General features: G+C 37.7%; 2 protein-coding genes across 3 annotated transcripts; both read right to left on the bottom strand.

Moving 5' to 3' along the window:
* Window positions 1-954: 954 nt before the first annotated feature.
* On the bottom strand, window positions 955-5,433 carry LOC124180196 (leucine-rich repeat-containing protein 40-like). Of its 2 annotated transcripts, none has more exons than XM_046565390.1 (10): window positions 4,795-5,433; window positions 4,180-4,373; window positions 3,825-4,028; window positions 3,619-3,742; window positions 2,708-2,877; window positions 2,422-2,564; window positions 2,104-2,319; window positions 1,701-2,033; window positions 1,335-1,520; window positions 955-1,238 (listed from the first exon to the last, which is right to left on the bottom strand). In XM_046565390.1, exons 1-10 carry the CDS (start codon window positions 4,943-4,945, stop codon window positions 1,133-1,135), a joined length of 1,827 nt encoding a protein of 608 aa, XP_046421346.1. In that variant the 5' UTR covers window positions 4,946-5,433; the 3' UTR covers window positions 955-1,132. The 2 variants fall into 2 exon arrangements, with proteins under 2 accessions (XP_046421346.1, XP_046421347.1); XM_046565391.1 differs by having other exon boundaries at window positions 2,104-2,307; window positions 4,795-5,423.
* Window positions 5,434-14,633: 9,200 nt separating this feature from the next.
* On the bottom strand, window positions 14,634-17,046 carry LOC124180215 (ferritin, lower subunit). The gene is made up of 4 exons (XM_046565442.1): window positions 16,906-17,046; window positions 15,772-15,876; window positions 15,277-15,566; window positions 14,634-15,171 (listed from the first exon to the last, which is right to left on the bottom strand). Exons 2-4 carry the CDS (start codon window positions 15,869-15,871, stop codon window positions 14,884-14,886), a joined length of 678 nt encoding a protein of 225 aa, XP_046421398.1. The 5' UTR covers window positions 15,872-15,876; window positions 16,906-17,046; the 3' UTR covers window positions 14,634-14,883.
* Window positions 17,047-17,100: the final 54 nt, after the last annotated feature.

Genomic DNA, 17,100 nt, shown 5'->3' with positions numbered 1-17,100 from the left:
ATCCTTTCATTCAAAATATTTTTCAATCGGGTAAAAAATAAACATTTATCTTTCACTGATTATATGAAATCAGTACTTAGTATGTAAGACAATGATAATAATTGATACTTTAATCGCACAAATTGATATTGCATTGAATTATGTAAAATACATTTATTTAGGCTTTGTACAATACATTTACATCGGTATAGATCCTTACGCGAACTCAATCAGTATAATAATATCTATGTATAGTATCGTGCTCACAGCGATCGTGTTTGATTTCTACAAAAATCAATAACAGTAATTTATTGACTCATGGCATATCTATAAGTTTATTATAAATTTATTCTGACGTAATTATTACTACATTCATACACAACTGATCTTTCACGGGATTCTAAAGAATTTATTACTAGTGACTACATTGAAAAAGCGAGTGTCAGTGACGCCATCAACAACACAATTAAATACTACGCATATGGTACATCTCATCGCAGCTGCCTAATCCGTGAAAATCAAGATTTTGCCAGTTTTCGAGTATGACTGAAAAAACAAGTACAAGCTAAAGTTCAAATGCACTTGATCCACTTTCTTTGACCGTATTTCGCAATTTTGATTACATGGTTTATTTGATTTCAATCAGCCTCACACGTACACAAATTGGCATGAAATTAGCGTAATTTTAATACTATAAGTTCATTTTTTTTTAGACTCTGCAGTGTTGAATTACAAAATCTACTCTTCCTCCTTTAATTCTCTAGATTGATAAATAATCGAACAATCAGTCAAGTTAGCGCTACGTAAATGTTCGAATGAAGTTTCTAATTCGTAACTTCTGTCTTTCAAAAACTGTTTGTACTAAATTTTTGGCTTCACATTTAGTAAGCCGCAATTCTTTTGTAAAGTTTCTCCACTATTGATAATATCAAGTAGAAAAATATGCAGATGAATATCGTAGGTGAAAATTTGTAAAAACAAATTTACACCTAACATTATTTCGCACTGCACCAATGGCTTATTCTCACGCAAGCAAGCTGACCGTGATCAACACAATTTATATAAAAACAGTGCTTCTCGATCGTGATTACAACTACCGTCTTATGTGAATTATAAATACTATTGAATATAATACTATAATATTATAATATCGTTAGGTAGAAATTCGATCTCGAAGGTAAGCAAGGATTTCTTCTGTACTTTTTGAGAGCGTTGTATGTCGAGGTTGCTTGAAGCAATTTCCAGATAATGCCAAATATCTATGCATCATTTGAAATATTTGATATCATGAATTTTTTTATGATGCATGCAAAAAAGTAAGCGAATTGATTACTTGCATCAACATAATGACTTACTTTAGCTGTTTAAGGTTGCCAAGTTCTGGTGGTACGTTTCCGATATTATTATTGGAAAGATCGAGATTCGCCAACCTTTTGAGTTTGCTCAAATGCATGACGTCAATTTTTTCAATCTTGTTATTGTTGGCTATTAAGATTTCTAATCCAGGAACATCGTAAATGCACTCCGGAATATCGACAAACCTGATACATTTGAAGTGATTAGCTATTTTTGCATCATTTTACGACACTTATGCATTACGAAACTGATATCTAGATATCTTATCACAGTAAACTTTGTTAGAAAATTCATTTTGAAAGTTTGAAGGAAACAACATGCTGCATACAGAAATTAATGATGATATGGTAAATCAATGGTAATACCTATTGTAGGCTATATTGATTTCTCTCAAATGAATTAGCATAGCGATACTGTCAGGTAGTGAAGAAAGTTGATTATTACTGATATCCATGAATTGTAAGTGCTTGAACTTATCTCCAACCAAGTCGGGCAAACACTGTAGGCGATTACACGCTACTTTTAGTTCCTTAACAGTTGTCACTATGAATAAACTTAGTGGGAATTCTTTGAACTGATTTTTACTTAAATCAATGCTCGTTACTTCAGCTTCAAATGCATCTTGTGCTATCGAATCTGGTATCTCACCTAGATTTAGATTGGCCAAACTTAAGTATTTTCCATTTTTCAAAGCATACCTGAAAGGCAGATAAATTTTCATAATATTTTACATATCATGAATCATTCAATAAGTAGTAATATACTAACTTGTCGGGCAATTGACCAGGAGTTTTGGAAAAAGGTAAATACATCATATTAGATCCCAGGTCTTGAACGCTCATACTTTCTCTGAGATAACGCAAAAGCCTAGAAGTTCCGCATTGAATCACGTCACGTCTAATATTGCGGATGTTATTTCCATCAATCAGCAAAGTATGCAGATTGGGCATAAAACATATGCAACTAGGGATGCTGCAAGTAACCCTATGTGTAGTTGTGACCTCACGACTCAACAAATGTGAATCAAAAATCTATCACTGGAATTTCATTGAGAAATCAGTATGACTTTAGAGATAAAAAACATACTTAACAATGTTGTTGTTGGATAAATCTAGTCGTTCCAGGTTGCACAGCTGCACAATTTCTTCAGGGATCATTTCAATCTTGTTGTTTCCTAGAATGAGTGTTTTCAGATGCCCCATGCTTTCCAAACTCAATACATCGATCTCCTGAAAAGGGTTGACTTTCAATAAAGACAGCAAACGTGTTCAATACACTAACTGAACTTATTAATATTTCTTAAAAATATATGCAAAAACGAGGTGTAGACGAAAAAATGAGACAATGAGAGTATTCAGAAGAAGGAACTTACACTTATTTTGTTATTACCCAAATGGAGTTCACACAAGGCCGTGCAGCCATTTGTATCTGGTGAAGTACTGAGATTGTTTGTATGCAGCATAAGAACTTCAATTCTGCGAAGTTCACCCATAGGCGGTACATCTTCCAATTGATTAACACTTACATCCAACTTCTTCAGTGCTGTATATACGTATAAAAATATATTTAGGTCACAGAATAAATAGTCCAATTCTCGCTCTCTCTTTTTGTTGCATACGCTATACGCCTGATAGGACGATATTTGAGGATTCGGCGACGTAGGCTTTCCTGTCATTCGAAGCACTTGTTTCTTCAATAAAGCGCTATATCATTATATCAAAAACATAGCTCGGATGACATGGAACGACCCACAAATTATTTTTTGTAACACATTAAATGTCTGGACATGCAATAACACCAAAAATTTGTCACAATATTAAAAATGATCAATTCTACTTCTACACAAGTTTTATGATTGATTAACGCTACGGTTATTACTACTACATCAAAGGGAAAACAAATGTTATATAAAAAAATGTTTTATCATGCAACCAGCTCTTGATCAAATAATAAAATACATCACATGCGGAAATTAGCTGTGTCAGAATCAATTTCCGCATATGTGGAACTATTTCAGGCATGTGCTACTATTTGAAAAAATCGCGCAAAAAGATTGTCTTTCTACTCAAATGATTGCGAAAATGTTACATGCCATTGCCACATGCCTGATGTATTCATGAAATTTATGATTGAGCAAATTAAGCGACGATTCTTTTACCTAGTGATTTATTGTAGGAAAACTATAAATCCAAACCATGCAATGTAACATCTATATAATCGACTGATGATGCAACCTAACATGGCAAGAGAAAAATAGATTTACAACGTAAATTTGAAACACACCTCTCATACTCATAATGTCTGGAGGCAACTCTTTGAGCATATTGTGACTTAAATCGAGAGTGACCAAACGTACCAGGTACCCCATTCCAACAGGTAAGGTTGTTAAGTTGTTACACGATAGATTCTGAATAAATACAGTTAGCGATAGACGAGAGATAGTAATTCTACATAACTTCCCAACCATAAAATTGTTTAAACCCACATACCAGATGTTCCAACATAACTAGATCTCCAATGCCTGGATCAAGTTCTTTCAATACATTATTTGCAATATCCAAGAAACGGAGCTCACACAACTTGTAGATGTTCAATGGTAGAGTCTGTATTTTGTTCGAAGCCAAATTCAAATTTCTCAATTTATTCAAGTATCCAATTTCAAGCGGCAAATCTTCAATAATGTTGTCATGCAACTGAAAAATTAAAAAGTCCGTTTTCTCAAGATATTTAATTCATTGTATTATCCTGAATACTGTTTATAAAAGGATCACTTTTGAATTTACTAATAAAAAAGTTTTAATACTGTGAACAAATCTATTTGCACGTTTATTCTATCCAACATACATCCAAAACGTTGAGCTCCGTCAGATACTGCACTCGTGAGTCAAGTTCAGTCAAGCTGTTTGAACTCAATTTCAATATTTTCAATTGTTCATGTTCCCACCATCGCTCCTTTCCCTCGTCACAATCTAGCGTCATATCCAACTTTTTCAGTTCTTCATTCGTCAGCTCATTTAAATGCCATACTCTTGTCGGCACTGTAATTAAAATGATTGAAGAATGCACTGCTTTAACATTAGATTAAACAAGCATAATTATAGATAAATTGTGATGTTAGTTTTATGGCACATTTAATAATTTTCTGTACATAAAGAACTTTGTTCCTTTTTCTTAAACTTTTAAGTGTAAATGAGACTGAAAACAAACTATGGATATATGCTCGACAAGGTGAAAGCATCAAATTCATACAGAAGCCACGCGGAGTTAGCCTGGAGTCAGCCGCCGTTATACTTTTACTGGACGAATTTTTATGAATTATCGTACTCCGTTTCTTTCTACTTCTATTGTCTAACATCTACTTGTACATCTATTTTAGAATTAATCAGGCCGCGAAAACTCGCAAACATAATTTCTCTGTTACGAATAATTGGTAAACTCCAAAATCTCTGAATGAATTACCAGATGATAATCCTTTCGCTGATAAATTCAGTTGACCACTCGTTCTGGCTGAAATTATGTCACTCTCGGATAATTCGGTATCGTCATCCTTTTGTGTTCGAGATTTGAATACTGCCCGGTAATTGGACCTATTCCTACCAGCATAATTCATCCTAACAAACAGTTGAATGTAATTTCTAGTTTTAGAATTCAATTATACAGTCAACGAAGAAATGAGGTTAGGACGATGCGTTCGAGCATAGCTGCATAAAACCGAATTTTCATTAGGTCGCTAAAATTGCTAGGTTACGTTCAGTATGAACACCCGGGAGTTTTTTCCGTTCAAAAATAGTCAATACGGGCTTCCACACACGCTTCGTATACATCTGCCACGAATAAATTTGTTCTTACGGGAATCGATTGTGAATCGTGTGTGTGATTAAATAGCACAACCCCGATTTTTGACAGTCAACAGATTATTGGTAGAAAATGGAACAAATTCATCTAGGGAATTTAAGGGAGTGCTCTAGTCGATTTCAATAGCGAGATATATATATATATATCTCCAGATAGCCGGATGTATATCCCTAGAGTACCCTGGACACTCCATCTCTCTCACTCTGCTTTTGATTAAGTAAGAGGAAACGTATCGACCAACCAAGTTGTTAAGCAAGAGAGACAACTCCTCCGCCATACTTCCTGCACACGCGGGGCTACCTCCAACGTTAACTAAAATATATGAAGATTCACAGCCCTGGGTCATTATTCGAAACAGTTTTTCGGGTCTGGAGGTATTAGCAGTTTCACGTATTACCAACCAAGCAACTATCTACGCCGCTAAAAGAAATTCTTCATAACCATGAACGTTGACTGACAATGAAGTATAAAAAAGCAGTTGCCCTTATGGGCTTTGGCTGCACTAATCTTCTCAGTAACAGTCTTCGCAATGGTAAGCTCAAGCCAGAACTTAGCCTGTGTGTACTCAACAACTTGTCGGTGATACAAGAGATTAAAAATGGGAATAAATTTCGTCCAAAATTTGTAGCACAACAGTAATTTTTAAGTATAGGTACCCGAGAGAAGAATGTATACATAGATCATAAATGATAATAGATCAGATGTAATAATGATGCGGAGACCAAAACGTGTATATGTATATGCGGTCCATATACGATATTGATATTTATGATCCATTTACGGTTAATACGTGATGCATACTATACATTTTACAATGTTCCAGGAGACATACTAGATCATCTACAATAATACGTCTATAATATGAAAATAAAAGAATTATTCTTTTCGAAGTGGGATTCTATTCGACTCGGTCTCGATGTATTCCATAACATAAATATTCATAATTACTCCAACAACTTTTCATCTGCTCTCGCGATCTTGAATTTTCGTAGGCATAGAATCGAAACGCTGTTTTAGCTAGTCGCAAGTGAAGTATCTACGTTGGGTACAGAAGCCGAATCGTTTTTCGAAAAGTGTTCGTATGGAAGAAAATTCAGAGTAGCTGTGATACATCACGGATGCGCTAATCTTGATCGAGATGAAACGGATGCTCCGTATATGAGACAGTCTTTAACGCAGTGTCCTGATTTAAAGTCCCAAGAAGGTGATTGTCGGTGATTTTTTATTTATTTTTTTTTATTTTGATAGGGAGAGATAGATCGAAACTTCTTAAAACTTTGAGTGTATTTTAACACACATTTGAAAGATACGAGCGAAATTTTTCATCGTCCAACTGTCGCAGAACGGCAGCGTTATTAGCCGACCCGTTCACTGAAGAATATATCTTCAGTCAACGGCTGACCATCAAAGGGCCTGGCCGCTTGAGTCTGGAATCGGCAGGAGAGATAAAGTGCGTATTTTTTGAATGAAATGTGAAAACTAAAATCATTATACATCATATCATATCATCGCACATCATACATCATACATCATACATCATACATCATACATCATACATCATACATCATACATCATACATCATCATACCTAGTATTACAGTTCAAAACCAAAGTTTGAATTTTCGGATGTTCGGAAAGTGACGTCACCAATCTAAAATCGGCTAGCCGAGTTCCTCAGTCCGGTAACAACCGCGCAGTAGAGCGGACGGATGAGAGTCGCGCTCCGCAAATTTCGAGTACCGGGTTCTCAACCTCCCGGATCCCGCGCGTCGGGTCCGCTACGTATTTCGAGTACCGGGTTCTCAACCTCCCGGATCCCGCGCTTCGGGTCCGCTACGCGGTGAAACTCGACTTCCAGGATAAGCGCTCCGTGGTTCCTGGTTCATGTTTACAATAAATTATTTCAATTCGTTTTTCGCGCAACCCCAAATTCGGTAGCTGTCAGTCCGCTAATAAAATTTCTCGACTTCCAGGATAAGCGCTCCGTGGTTCCTGATTCATGTTTACAATAAATTATTTCAATTCGTTTTTCGCGCAACCCCAAATTCGGTAGCTGTCAGTCCGCTAATAAAATTTCTCGACTTCCAGGATAAGCGCTCCGTGGTTTCTCGTTCATGTTTACAATAAATTATTTCAATTCGTTTTTCGCGCAACCCCAAATTCGGTAGCTGTCAGTCCGCTAATAAAATTTCTCGACTTCCAGGATAAGCGCTCCGTGGTTCCTGATTCATGTTTACAATAAATTATTTCAATTCGTTTTTCGCGCAACCCCAAATTCGGTAGCTGTCAGTCCGCTAATAAAATTTCTCGACTTCCAGGATAAGCGCTCCGTGGTTTCTCGTTCATGTTTACAATAAATTATTTCAATTCGTTTTTCGCGCAACCCCAAATTCGGTAGCTGTCAGTCCGCTAATAAAATTTCTCGACTTCCAGGATAAGCGCTCCGTGGTTCCTGGTTCATGTTTACAATAAATTATTTCATTTCGTTTTTCGCGCAACCCCAAATTCGGTAGCTGTCAGTCCGCTAATAAAATTTCTCGACTTCCAGGATAAGCGCTCCATGGTTCCTCGTTCATGTTTACAATAAATTATTTCAATTCGTTTTTCGCGCAACCCCAAATTCGGTAGCTGTCAGTCCGCTAATAAAATTTCTCGACTTCCAGGATAAGCGCTCCGTGATTCCTCGTTCATGTTTACAATAAATTATTTCAATTCGTTTTTCGCGCAACCCCAAATTCGGTAGCTGTCAGTCCGCTAATAAAATTTCTCGACTTCCAGGATAAGCGCTCCGTGGTTCCTGGTTCATGTTTACAATAAATTATTTCAATTCGTTTTTCGCGCAACCCCAAATTCGGTAGCTGTCAGTCCGCTAATAAAATTTCTTGACTTCCAGGATAAGCGCTCCGTGGTTCCTCGTTCATGTTTACAATAAATTATTTCAATTCGTTTTTCGCGCAACCCCAAATTCGGTAGCTGTCAGTCCGCTAATGAAATTTCTCGACTTCCAGGATAAGCGCTCCGTGGTTCCTCGTTCATGTTTACAATAAATTATTTCAATTCGTTTTTCGCGCAACCCCAAATTCGGTAGCTGTCAGTCCGCTAATAAAATTTCTCGACTTCCAGGATAAGCGCTCCGTGGTTCCTAGTTCATGTTTACAATAAATTATTTCAATTCGTTTTTCGCGCAACCCCAAATTCGGTAGCTGTCAGTCCGCTAATAAAATTTCTCGACTTCCAGGATAAGCGCTCCGTGGTTCCTCGTTCATGTTTACAATAAATTATTTCAATTCGTTTTTCGCGCAACCCCAAATTCGGTAGCTGTCAGTCCGCTAATAAAATTTCTCGACTTCCAGGATAAGGTTGCTGGGTGAGTAAAACACTTTTATAATATTTGATGGCAATTGTGATTATATTTCATCTGAAATATTACAAACTTGTCACGTTTACAATAAATTATTTCAATTCATTTTTCGTGCAATCACATATTCAATAGCTATGAATAATCTTGTACAATTTATTATATTATTAATTAATTGATTAATTACATTAATCCTTACACAATATTTTTGATGTGTTCCTATACTAAAATTATTCATTATTATTCCAGGTATTACCCGAAGTGGTCGGAGGTGGACGAGGAGGAGGACGAGCTGGACGAGGAGGAGGACCAGGTGGACGAGGAGGAGGACGAGGTGGACGAGGAGGAGGTGGGGTGGGTCGTGGGAGAGGACCTCTCCTCTCTTCAGAGGAGGGGAGGGGGAGGGGCAGGGAGGGGTGGGAGGCGGGCGGGGACGGGGACCGGCGGGCGGGGAGGGGGAAGGGACGGGAAGGGAAGGGAAGGGGAGGAGGCGGGGAGGGGTGGGAGGCGGGGAGGGGGCGGCAGGGGGGCGGGAGGGAGGGAGGGAGGGCGGGCGGCCGGGAGGGCGGGAGGGCGGGAGGGCGGGAGGGAGGGAGGGAGGGAGGGAGGAAGGGAGGGAGTGAACGACGGATGTTAGTGCAAGTCCCCCAAACGCCCGCCCGCCCGGCCCTTCCCTCTCCCTCCCTCCCTCCCTCCCTCCCTCCCTCCCTCTCCTCACCCCCTCCCCTTCCTTCCCACCCCGCTCCCTCCCCTCCCTCCCCGCCCCCTCCCCTTCCCTTCCCTGCCCTTCCCGTCCCTTCCCCCTCCCCGCCCGCCTCTCCCCCTTCCCTGCCCCTCCCCCTCCCCTCCTCTGAGGAGAGGCGAGGTCCTCTCCCACGACCCACCCCGCCTCCTCCTCGACCACCTGGTCCTCCTCCTCGTCCAGCTCGTCCTCCTCCTCGTCCACCTCCGACCACCTTGGGTAATACCTGGAATAGTAATGAATATTTTTAGTATAGGAATACATCAAAAATATTGTGTAAGGATTAATGTAATCAATCAATTAATTAATAATATAATAAATTGTACAAGATTATTCATAGCTACTGAATATGTGCTTGCACGAAAAATGAATTGAAATAATTTATTGTAAACGTGACAAGTTTGTAATATTTCAGATGAAATATAATTACAGTTGCCATCAAATATTATAAAAGTGTTTTACTCACCCAGCACAAATCCTCGTCCTCCTCGTCCTCCTCCTCGTCCACCTCCGACCACCTTCAACCACCTCAGGTTATACCTTGAATAGTAATAAATATTTTCAGTATAAGAACACATCGAAAATATTGTGTAAGGATTAATATAATTGAGTAATTGATTAAATAATTAATTAATAATGTAATAAATTGTATAAGCTTATTCGTAGCAACGGAATTTGTGCTTGCACGAAAAATGAATTGAAATAATTTATTGTAAAGGTGACAAGTTTGTAATATTTCAGATGAAATATAATTACAATTGCCATCAAATATTATAAGAATATTAATTAATTAATTAATAATATAATAAATTGTATAAGATTATTCATAGCTACTAAATATGTGCTTGCACGAAAAATGAATTGAAATAATTTATTGTAAACGTGACAAGTTTGTAATATTTCAGATGAAATATAATTACAATTGCCATGAAATATTACAAAAGTGTTTTACTCACCGAGCACAAATCCTCGTCCCCCTCCTCCTGAATCACCGAGATTACCCGCAACCACCCCTAACTACCTCCAACGAAAACCGCCAACCACCACGAGTTATACCTCGAATACTAATAAATATTTTCAGCGTGAGAACAAATTAAAAATAATGTGTAAGGTTTGATAGAATTTTTTTATCGACATATTTTACCAGAAAGATTATGAGAAGATTGTAAAGTTATAGGAATTTTATTAGCGGACTGACAGCTACCGAATTTGGGGTTGCGCGAAAAACGAATTGAAATAATTTATTGTAAACATGAACCAGGAACCACGGAGCGCTTATCCTGGAAGTCGAGAGATTTTATTAGCGGACTGACAGCTACCGAATTTGGGCTTGCGCGAAAAACGAATTGAAATAATTTATTGTAAACATGAATCAGGAACCACGGAGCGCTTATCCTGGAAGTCAAGAAATTTTATTAGCGGACTGACAGCTACCGAATTTGGGGTTGCGCGAAAAACGAATTGAAATAATTTATTGTGAACATGAACCAGGAACCACGGAGCGCTTATCCTGGAAGTCGAGAAATTTTATTAGCGGACTGACAGCTACCGAATTTGGGGTTGCGCGAAAAACGAATTGAAATAATTTATTGTAAACATGAACCAGGAACCACGGAGCGCTTATCCTGGAAGTCGAGAAATTTTATTAGCGGACTGACAGCTACCGAATTTGGGGTTGCGCGAAAAACGAATTGAAATAATTTATTGTAAACATGAACGAGGAACCACGGAGCGCTTATCCTGGAAGTCGAGAAATTTTATTAGCAGACTGACAGCTACCGAATTTGGGGTTGCGCGAAAAACGAATTGAAATAATTTGTTGTAAACATGAACGAGAAACCACGGAGCGCTTATCCTGGAAGTCGAGAAATTTTATTAGCGGACTGACAGCTACCGAATTTGGGGTTGCGCGAAAAACGAATTGAAATAATTTATTGTAAACATGAACGAGAAACCACGGAGCGCTTATCCTGGAAGTCGAGAAATTTTATTAGCGGACTGACAGCTACCGAATTTGGGGTTGCGCGAAAAACGAATTGAAATAATTTATTGTAAACATGAACCAGGAACCACGGAGCGCTTATCCTGGAAGTCGAGAAATTTTATTAGCGGACTGACAGCTACCGAATTTGGGGTTGCGCGAAAAACGAATTGAAATAATTTATTGTAAACATGAACGAGGAACCACGGAGCGCTTATCCTGGAAGTCGAGAAATTTTATTAGCGGACTGACAGCTACCGAATTTGGGGTTGCGCGAAAAACGAATTGAAATAATTTATTGTAAACATGAACGAGAAACCACGGAGCGCTTATCCTGGAAGTCGAGAAATTTTATTAGCGGACTGACAGCTACCGAATTTGGGGTTGCGCGAAAAACGAATTGAAATAATTTATTGTAAACATGAATCAGGAACCACGGAGCGCTTATCCTGGAAGTCGAGAAATTTTATTAGCGGACTGACAGCTACCGAATTTGGGGTTGCGCGAAAAACGAATTGAAATAATTTATTGTAAACATGAACCAGGAACCACGGAGCGCTTATCCTGGAAGTCGAGTTTCACCGCGTAGCGGACCCGAAGCGCGGGATCCGGGAGGTTGAGAACCCGGTACTCGAAATACGTAGCGGACCCGAAGCGCGGGATCCGGGAGGTTGAGAACCCGGTACTCGAAATTTGCGGAGCGCGACTCTCATCCGTCCGCTCTACTGCGCGGTTGTTACCGGACTGAGGAACTCGGCTAGCCGATTTTAGATTGGTGACGTCACTTTCCGAACATCCGAAAATTCAAACTTTGGTTTTGAACTGTAATACTAGGTATGATGATGTATGATGTATGATGTATGATGTATGATGTATGATGTATGATGTGCGATGATATGATATGATGTATAATGATTTTAGTTTTCACATATCATACAAGAAATACGCACTTTATCTCTCCTGCCGATTCCAGACTCAAGCGGCCAGGCCCTTCGATGGTCAGCCGTTGACTGAAGATACATTCTTCAGTGAACGGGTCGGCTAATAACGCTGCCGTTCTGCGACAGTTGGATGATGAAAAATTTCGCTCGTATCTTTCAAATGTGTGTTAAAATAAACTCGAAATGTCAAGAAGCGTCGTTCTTTCTTTCCCTATTACCTTTCTAGGTCTTTAAATCAGGACACTGCGTTAAATATATACTGTCTCACATACGGAGCATTCATTTCATCTCGATCAAAATTAGCTCATCCGTGATGTATTACAGTTACTCTCAACTTTTTTTTATGCGAACACACTTTTCGAAAACAATTCTGCTTCTCTACCCAACGTAGATCCTTCACTTGCCACTAGCTAAAACAGCGTTTCGATTCTATGCCTACGAAAATTCAAGATCGAGAGAGCAAATGAAAAGTTGTTGGAATAATTATGAATATTAATGTTATGGAATACATCGAGCGCGTGTCGAATAGAATCCCATTTCGAAATGAATAATTCTTCAATTTTCATATTATAGCCGTATTATTGTAGATAATATAATTTGTTTCCTGGAAAATTATGAAAGTTACAGTATGCATTACGTATTAATCGTAAATGGATCATCTATATCAATATCGTACATGGACCGCATATCCATGTATGTATACTCTTTGGTCTCTGCATCATTATTACATGTGATCCATTATTATTTATGATCTATGTATAAATTCTTCTCTCGGGTACTTATACTTCAATTAAATCACTGATTTGCTACGAATTTCGGAAGAAATTTATTTTCATTATTAATCTCTTGTATCACCGACAAGTTGGTAAGTAAACACAGGCAAAGTACTGGCTTGGGCTTACCATTGCGAAGACTGTGTTGCTCGGAAGGTGAATGCAGCCAGCATCATGTCGAAATCGGCAACTCTGATGATCTGCAATAAGTTCTCAACTCTGCCGTCGGAACATCTCAAGGGTCGCAAGCGCATGACGATTTTCGATTGTCACACCAAAGCCCATAAGGGCAGCTGTTTTTATATTCTTCCGTCAACGACGGTGAGAAGCGTTTCAACTTCCCCGGTGAAAATATTATGACATATTTTCCCCTTTCATGATGAAATTTGATGATTGACAGGTTTTTTACGATTTCAGATTTTAAGAGCTTTCATTCAAACTCTACATCAATACGATCGATGCACGGACAGCCGAAATATATCAGTTTTAATATCGTCCAAATCGTCAATTCGATCAAGAATATTTGTTCTTCGATAATTCTCTAGACTAGATACATGACGTATGCTTGAACTATGTATATGCCATATTAAGCTACTAATAGCTGCGAGAAGCTTACGGAGACAGCACAAGAGATCGCGTGTCCATTGTTCGCGCTCAGGCAATTTAAGTAAACAATAGCAAAAGATATTCGTTGGGCGCCAGATGCTTCAACATCGATTTTTAGGCAGAAGGAACGGTAAGATATAATAATAATTAGAGAATCCGTTGTATATGGCTGGCTAGACTCAGGTACCTACACGAACTGTTAGGTTCGAGGTATCCAAAAGCAGCTAGCGATAGATAAATAAATAAACTCATATCAAGGACATTAACAGGTCCATCAGTTTCGAGTCAGAAAACAGTGATGTTATCTCAAACATGACATTCTCAGATTTCAACTTATCAATGTACAGAAAATGTACATCCAAATGATAGGGATCACAATGGAAAATTGAATGCTCAGAAAAAGAACACTCATCACCCGAGACATTTGTACAAACAAGATACAGTATATTACAGTTGAACACAGTATTTCAAAATTTTATTAGCCGATGGCGTAAAACTATCATTTTCTTTTTCAATGTGGATGTTTAGTTATGTAGATACCGTAGTAGTTTAATGAAAAATAATTTGGTTCGTCTTTTTTCGTTCAATTGGCGAATTTGAAAGCAAATTAAACAGATTGGGGAAAGGTACGGTATGACACGACCCATGCAATTGAACGAAAATACAGTCATGTACATCTCAAGTTTATTTATACACATGGGTATTATGTGAAATTTTCACAACTGTGAAATTTAGACAACATAATTCAACTTTTGTAATCATTATTTGTAACGGAAGACGAGAAATACGACGTTATCATTTGAAAATGCTCAACTTTATGTACGTATAAGATAAGCAGGCATTTCAAGCCATGAAATCCAATGTAATTACTGGTGAATAATGAATTTAATTTGTAGTAATGAAATTGATACAATAGAATATTTGAATTTGACATCAATGTCAAAATAACTTGTTGTTAGTGGAGCATTGCATTTCATTCAGGCAAGACGTCTGTTTATTTCGATAGTCAAGACAGGTGGTAGAAATAGAGATTTTTGCACTAGTTAAGCTACAAAATTTTATTTTATTTCATTTCATCAGTACCTTTTACAAATATGTGTTGTAAATGTAGTTTGACACAGCTAGTTGCCCTAGTTACTGGGTCAACTACAATCCACTGAAATCAATGTAATGAAGTAAACTGTTTAGTCTATATTACAGAGAACAAAAAACAAAAAACTAATCTGTATTGTCATCATCACCATCTAAATATTATAATAAAATAAATTGATGACATTACAATTTTGGAAAAATTTACATGGATGTCTGCAAATATTCATCGAAAAGGAATACTGCAAGAGATGCATCAGGAGCCGAAAAGAACCGCTTGAGATCATTAACATAACCAGCCAAGGTGTGCACAGTTTTCGCTTGCCGATTGAAGAATCTCTCTTCCAAATAATGAGCAACGGATCCATCTGCCTCAGTATGCTTTGCTGTTTCTGCATGTATTTTCAAAGCTTCGTCTGCCAACTTTTTGTAGTTATCCAAAACATTACTCATACTGTCAAATTCTGACAGATTGTCTTTAATCTGCAAAACCTATTACAAACATGAATATGCAAAATAAAGTATGCCACATTATAACAACTTGTGTAACAGTTATTGAAGTAACAATATCACCTTCGTTGAGAAAAATTCGCTCACCTTTTCATCATCGTCACTCCAGAACTTAGCTTCATCATTAAAGTTCATGTTTCCACCACGCTGAGTGATAAAGTTGATGAGATCTTTTGCGTCATCCCATGCTTGATCAGACAACTTTCTATAGAAACCTTTGAATCCATCACGATTACTCATGAAATTCCCAAAGTAACTAGACATCAGCAAGTATTTGAAACTTGCCTCAATCTGAGCATTGGCATATTGTTCGAGCTCACTATGTATTTTATCAAAGTGTCCATATGTGGCATTACAATTCTTCAATGGAACATCACCTGCAAAATAAGTAACAGAAAATATGAATAATATTTATTAACTATATATTAGATAATAATAATAATAATAACGCAAATCGAGTTTCAGCTCATGATTATTTGTCTTTCTTTACCATAACTGTCAAATAATCATTGTAGTGACTGAAATTTATATTTCTGTACAAAGTTAGTTTGAATGAAAGTTATTATAGAATAGTAACATTACTTGAGTGATGACTTTTGCTACATATCTCATTGACATTTCTGTAACAATATGTTGCTGAAGCAGCCACCATCAAGGTGGAAAGAACCACGAAAACTTTCATATTAGCTGAAAAATGAAACAATAAAATGTTAATCTCACAATCAAAATGTTACTGTTTATAAAATAATTCGAAAAACCCATTAGGCTAACAGCTTCAATCCTAAAACTTCCCACTATTCCAGTTATTTATTGAAGTAAAAATTTTTGGCGAGAATTGAAGATTGTTATCCTGGTAAAAAAAACTCTACCGATAGCCCAGCCAATTTTACTGAAAATTTATTTGGTTCTAAGTTAAGTGAAGTCAAAACCAGTAGGCCACAAATCACCTTTAAGCTTTAAATAAAACCAATCTCACAATTGTGTTGCATGCAATATAGAAAAATATATATATATGGGCTTGTAAATATATAGGTATCCGTATGGACCCTTGCGACATGCTCATACGACATGTGACACAGTCATTCGTTTTTATAGATAAGGCTTCGGTCTATCGTTTCTTCACTTATTATCGAACAATAAATTTGTTACGTACATATAAATACACAGGAACAGGCATTGATCCAAAAATGACCAGAAATGATTTGCAAGGTTTAGAAACTCGTACTTACGATATCAAGTAAAGGTGTATTTATCAGGGCGCGTACAATAACTTCCCTTTCGCTTCGAGCACAAAGATGCAAAAAAACTTCTAGGATAAAGTAAAATCGATATAAAAAAAAAATGATAGTTCTAATGAAAGAAATGTCACCAAGTTGATGTTCATTCAAATGCTATTAGAAACTATCTTTGTGAAGAAAGAAGACGAAGTATTCAAATGACAAGAAGAAACTAACAGTAGAATATGAACGGCGACCGACCGTTAGTATGCCTCGATTTAAAAGCAACTTGTGACGCCCCTGAAGTTTGGTGATACGTCATGAACTGTAGTATACATGTGTGTGTAAAAATATTCTACTGCGGAATACGAACGGAGGGGCGATTGTGTTGATTGAATGCCGACAATTTTTTATTTTTTTCAACAACGTAATACTCGAACCCGATGAAGGATTAATTGCAGGGTACACAACAGTTGGAAATCGCGAGAATGGAACGTACCTTAAAAACCGTGAAGTGCCCAGCTGACAGCGTGAATACTCTCGCTTCGACGCTCTGCTGAACAATGAACACTTTATCGGGGGGAATATTCCTGAAATCGGGTGGTCGTCTCGCATATCAGCGCATGCGCAGTTTTATTGCGCAGCAATTTCTGGAGTGCAAGCCAACAATGACATGCTGAACCATTGTGGATCG

Source organism: Neodiprion fabricii, chromosome 4 (assembly GCF_021155785.1).
Source record: "Neodiprion fabricii isolate iyNeoFabr1 chromosome 4, iyNeoFabr1.1, whole genome shotgun sequence".
Lineage (NCBI taxonomy): Eukaryota > Metazoa > Arthropoda > Insecta > Hymenoptera > Diprionidae > Neodiprion > Neodiprion fabricii.
The sequence above is the reverse complement of the archived record's forward strand: the minus strand, read 5'-3'. Positions and strand labels throughout refer to the sequence as shown.